At 56.9% G+C, this 5,723-nt stretch overlaps 1 protein-coding gene across 1 annotated transcript; it reads left to right on the plus strand.

Annotated features, from left to right (window-relative positions):
- Nucleotides 1–1,200: 1,200 nt before the first annotated feature.
- Nucleotides 1,201–2,628, plus strand: LOC147979062 (uncharacterized). Its single transcript, XM_087515011.1, has one exon. The coding sequence runs from the start codon at nt 1,201–1,203 to the stop codon at nt 2,626–2,628; it is 1,428 nt and encodes a 475-aa protein (XP_087371137.1).
- The last annotated feature ends 3,095 nt before the right edge of the window (nt 2,629–5,723 follow it).

Consider the following 5,723-nt stretch of genomic DNA (forward strand, 5'->3'; position numbering starts at 1 on the left):
AAATATTCTCGCGGCAATCATCGTCGCCTTGCTCTACCGCTGCTGTCTGTGTCATTCTCCGCGCACGACCCATGTGCCCGGAATCTACATGCGAACCACACGATGATGATCGAGAGACACCGCCAATTCCCAAAACTGATTGGAGCCGGAGACGTTGTCGTGCCTTGTCTGCCAGGTTCCTTCCTTGGCCATGTGGGAGGAGTGGATCCATCAATCTGGATATGCTCGGTGCTGTGATGTTGTGGCTCCGGTTCACACACTGCTATGTCGCCCTATTATTTCCCAATATTCTTGCTCTTGACAACATCATCGTAGATTTTATTTTGACGGGCGTGTACAATGACTGACAAGTCAGTGTCATCTTAAGCCTGCTACGTAATCTATCGATGACCATAAAAAAAGAATCTGATAACGCTCGGGTAATGGCAAATTAAATTTTTTATGACAAGTTTAGTGACGCGAGCACGATAACTTTAGTTGACAAGCATGACAACTTTGTGCTTTAGTTTATTTTTGACAGAAAATTACCATGTGTGTCAACTAACTAGCTATCCTTGCGTCACTAGAGTTGCCATAAAAAATGTTCGATTTACCATATGCTCATACCTTGGCGTCAGGTGCTTAAATTTTCAGAAAAATTGATGTACAGTGGGTTACTTCCAAATCTTATCTTTAGTAACTAGATATACCTAAACATGTGATGAGAGATATTGTAGTGAAATGCATGGAACCATTGCAATTGTGTCGTCATTAGCAAAAAAAAAAACACAACATTTTAAGGGCATTTCCAATGAAGGCGCTAGGAATTTAATCCTGGTAGATCAGCGGTTATCTTGTCGATTCCCAGCTCCGCGTCTAGTGTCAATGCAAAGGAAGGCATCGAGTGCTTGCTCCTTTTTTTTCATGTACGAAAGAACCAGATCTTTCTTTCTAATCTATAGCTCTAGCTGTGGTTAGCGTCCGTTGTTAGCATCAGCCATTGGACAAGCAAGCGCTAGCTTCGTGACATTTTTTTTCCACACGATAAGCACCTGAACAAGCGTCCAGCATTGCACATGCCCTAAAGTTACTAGAAAACCACCACAAAAATTAGATGAAAACACTATTTTTCACATAAAACACTGATCACTCACGGAGCATGTTTTCACCTCGATTATGATCATACTTGATCTTCCTTCCCCGCCCTTGGAGCGGGCTGCCATGCTCCCTTCGCCGCCTCCCCCTCCGCCGCCACCGCCGCCCACCGCTTCCACCCCCCGCTATGTCCAGCTTGCTCAGGCCTCCCTCCACCTCTTCCTGCGCTTAGGCGACGCCGATGCTCTCCGGCTTCCCTCTTTAGTTTCGGCTAACAATCAGGCTGCCCCTCTGGTTTGCCTCCGCCTCTCCTCTTCAAAGTTGTGGTTCGATAATCTGCTCGCCAGCGCCGTCCTCCAAGCTTTCCTTGGCGGAGACGCCCGCTCCTTCAACGCCCGCCTCCTTTTTGGACAAACCTTCCTCTTCTCGGCTCCGAATGCGTGCATAGTCAACTTCGTCCTTGCTCTTCGCCCCATCCATCGCACATTGTTCTCGCTGTTCTTTAGTCCGTTCTCGCCGGATTTGCTCCCCGCCGCCGCTCTCCCAGCCACACTCTCCTGCCAGCCCCTGCATGAGCTACTCTTCCTACCCGCCAGCATTGGTCTCAAATTCGAGAATGCCGCTTGGGTCAGGCTCAAATCCTTCGCCACTGCCCCAGCTGCTCCGGCTCCGCCTGCTTGCCGTCTGCTTGTAACTTTCATCCAGTTCCCCTTCACCATTTCGCCTGCTCTCTGCGACCAAATTCTTCTCTGCCTTTTCGGTGGCGTGAGCGAGCACTTCCACTCTGCCGTCGAGGCTGAAGACGAGTTCTCCTTCTTCGTCGCCAACCGGGGAGTCGCCGACCTTGCCCTCTCTTTCGGGGACCTAAGGCGGCCTGGGATTGACCTGCATTTCTCCCGGCCGGCTTCGGTGACGGTCCCGGCCCTGCCGGCCGTGCCTGCTGCGTCGGCATCCTCGGATGCGGGGTGCCATCCTCCAACCTGTAGAGCCTCGAGAGCCTTGGCTCAGCCGCAAGTTCAGGTTAGTCCATTACGATCTGGGTTTAAGTTTCGTTCTTTCATCCTGCGCAAGTTCAACTGTGACATTGTCCCCTCCCCCACCTCTGCCCCAAACCCACAAATACACTCCTTGCTCTGGATTAGTTTCTTTTCAGCAGTAGAAAAGCCTAGCGCGTGTTTGGTTAAACTATCTCTAGGCCACGTTTTCTCTGGGAGTCCCTGCTTTTTCATCTTGCATTACCAGGCCAATATTTTTCTTGCGTTGGTTCCATCTCTTGGAGTCAGAAAGGAAATTGTCAAACGGTCTCCAGTTTCCAGCCCGGGTATTACGCTTGTCCTATCCAGCTCGCTCTTGCCAGCCCAATCCGCCCGCGATTCAAATTTTGAATCGTCGACCCCACCCGGCTTGGCTGCCAAGGAAACACTGGCTCCCTCCTTGCCCCTCTCTATCCTTGGCATGCCTACCACTTTACTTCCCCTACCTCTCGCTGGTGCCCTAGCTCAGTTTTTTTACTCGCTCGTCCCAGACGCCCATGGAGGACTTGCGCCAGGATAGCAGCGCCGCTGCCTTGCCCAGTCCCGTCCACCGCTCGCGCCCCTGTAGCCGTGTCACCCTCCCCCGCCGCGCAACCCTCCTCCCCCGTCGCTCAGGCGTGCTCTGCACTGGAGCCTCACCCATCCCCTCCCGCATTAATGCCTCACCTAACTCCCCACGTTTCCTCCCTGGACCTGGTGCATGCGCAAGCTCTCATAGTCCCTGCGGTCCACGGCTTGCATGTTGTACACCAAGAAAGCTCGGATAGTACTCCCTACAAGAGCTCTACACCCAAGGCTCTCATGAACTCGCCGCTCGCCTCTCACTCACCTCCCACGATTCCCAACTCCTGTCACTTCGCCGTGGCGCCAGAGCACGCGCGCTCCTTCCGGGACGTGCTGCTCTCTCCCCCAAAGATGCCCGCTCTTCCCGCCCATGGCTCAGCTCCGCGCGCGCTCTACCTCCCCCCCGCCTATTTCAGCGCCCCCGCTTCGCCTTCCAACCACGCATCCACTCCAAGCCTCTCTGTTTCCGCTGCCTAGCCTGCGACCACCTCGTCCACGCGTGCAGAGACCTAATCTGCTGCTCCCGCTACGGGTGCTCCGGCCACCGGAGTTTCGACTGCACCTCTAACCTCCCCTTTGCCCTCCAACGCCTCCGCCTTCTCTACCGCACCACTGCCATGGCCTCCCGCATCAGCTCTGACCCGACTCCCGGTGCCGCGGAAGGGACCACTACCTCTGGATCGGCTCTCAACGCCTCACCATCCAGGCGCCGCTGGTCACCTCCCCACGCTCGCCACGCCCCGTCTCTTCGGACGGGACTCCGCCCCGCTCTCCCAGCGCGGCTCCCCCCGCCAAGCTCGTGGCATCCGCAGCCATGACCCCATCTCAATCTCCAGCGGGGAAGACTCGGAGGACGCATCAACCGCCGCCTCGATCATCCATGGGCCAGTGCGCTCGCGGTATCCGTCATCCTCATATGCCTCCTCGCCGGGACGCGCCCACTCTACCTACCCTGACATCTTCGTCCCCTCTGGCCTCGTCCATGATGTGGGGCACTTCTGTTTCGCTCACCTGGACCAGATTGTCATGGAGCCCTTCGACCTCATCCGGCGTGCGGTCGAGCTCAACGTCGGCAACCCTACCTTCCACTTCACTGCCTCGTTGGGCTGCGCGGCTCTCCTCGTCTTCGACCACCAGGCCGACCGCGAGGCTGCCATGCTGCACTTCCCTGCCAAGTTCGCCGGCGTGGAGATTACCCTCCTCCGCCCGGAGGATACGGATAACAGGGCGACCACGCGCTACGACCACCTGATCGAGCTCGAAGCCACAAACTACCCCTCGAGCTCTGGCACCCCCAAGGAGCGAACTTTGTGTTCGGCCACTTTGGGGTCCTGTGCTGCGTCGACCAAAACTGCTTCAATGTCGGCAACTTCACGGCAGTGCGCGCTTTCGTCCGCGTCGAGGCCGACCACGTCACCCCTGACGGCTGCATTCTTCGCCTTCCTCCCTCCCAAATCGTCGACGTCAAGCTCAGGCTGGTCCAGACGTGGGCCGTGTTCAAATACCTCTCCCCCCTTGGGAGGGGATGACGACATCGATCCTGACCATCTCCCCCATGTCCACGGCGCTTGGCGCTGGAACTGCAGCCACAGTGGCCCATGCCCTGGCTCTCACACCCCTGCCAGCCTGCCTCCTCCGTCGCCTCGTCGTGCCCCCCCCGCCCCTGCGCCCTGCCACCCCCTGCCGGGACCCCAAGACCTCCTCCGTCCGCTCGTCGGCGGGCCGCTCCTGCCTCCCGCTGTGCCGGAGGAGGAGCAGGCCCTCCCTGAGGAAAGCGACAACACCCCGCTCGTCCTCAGCGCCTCCCCCACCATCGCCGTCTCCAACTCCTTTGCCTCGCTGTTCGTCGGCGAGGCCGACACTTCTGCCTTTGCTGGTAATGCCTTATCCCCTCCTTTCGTCAGCGCGACCGCATCACCTTCCCCTAGCCCTAACACGCCCGTTACCTACTCCTCCCCAGCTCGGGAATCCCTTGCCTCCTCGGGCCATGAGGCCACGCTGCACCGCATGAAGGCGGCGTCCAAACGGGTCACCGACGCGGCCAAGCTGCGCCGCAGCCGCCGCCTTGCTGAGAAGGAGGGCGACAAGTTTGTGGACATGACTACCAAGGCCATGAACGCTAAGGCGCGCCGCTTCGACCTCAAGTTGGCCTCTGCTGAGCTCACTGCCGCCCTTGACGCCTCCGGCCTCACCAGCCTTCCCGACGAGCCGGTTCTAGACGAGTCCGCTCTTGTCAACATTGCCTCTCTCTGTGGGGCTGAGGCCGAAGAGGCTGCGGAGGTGTCCTCCCCGGTGCCGTGAAACATGATGCTGTTCTGCGGGTGCCCGCTCCTCGCCACAATCGTCTCCCCCCTCTTAGCTGCTTTGGCCGTATCTGCCCATCTGGCAATGGTGTTTCTCTTTTTGAGATTAGTTTCGGGCTCCAACAATGTCCTAGTTGGCTGCCACCCATCCCTTTTATTAAGCGCCTGTGCTACCTGAACCTTGTAATGCACTTTCCCAGTGCCCCACCCTTAATCTATGGTTAATCTGTCGTTTAAATTCTGCTCCTGGAACATGCGCGGCCTTGTCCACAAGCAAAAGTGCTCCGACGTTTTATCTGAACTCATTGCCATTAACCCCCATGCTTGCTTCCTGCAGGAAACCAAGCTTAGCTCCCTCCCTCCACTCAAACAACACTCCTTCCTCCCCAAAAACCTCGACCTCACTCACGCCCTCTCTGCCACTGGCTCGGCCGGAGGCATGCTCTCAGCTTTCTCCTCCTCGCACTTCTCCCTCATTTCTTCCGACTCCGGAGCATATTCGCAGACCTCGAGGGCCTCCTGCCTCGCCTCTCCCCATCCCATTACAATCACAAATGTCTACGCCCCTACGGATCATGGCCTAAAAGAGCTCTTTCTTGACGAACTTGAGTCCTTTGCTCCCCAAACGCCGACCCCTTGGATCATCCTTGGCGACTTTAATTTATTAAGATTCCCTTTAGACAAAAACACGACCTCCTTTCGGCAATCTGAGGCCGACCTGTTCAACGCCTTTATCCATCGGCTTGGC

The sequence above is a fragment of the Triticum urartu genome, chromosome 3A (genome assembly GCF_056163025.1).
Source record: "Triticum urartu cultivar PI428250 chromosome 3A, HENAU_Tu73, whole genome shotgun sequence".
Taxonomy (NCBI): domain Eukaryota; kingdom Viridiplantae; phylum Streptophyta; class Magnoliopsida; order Poales; family Poaceae; genus Triticum; species Triticum urartu.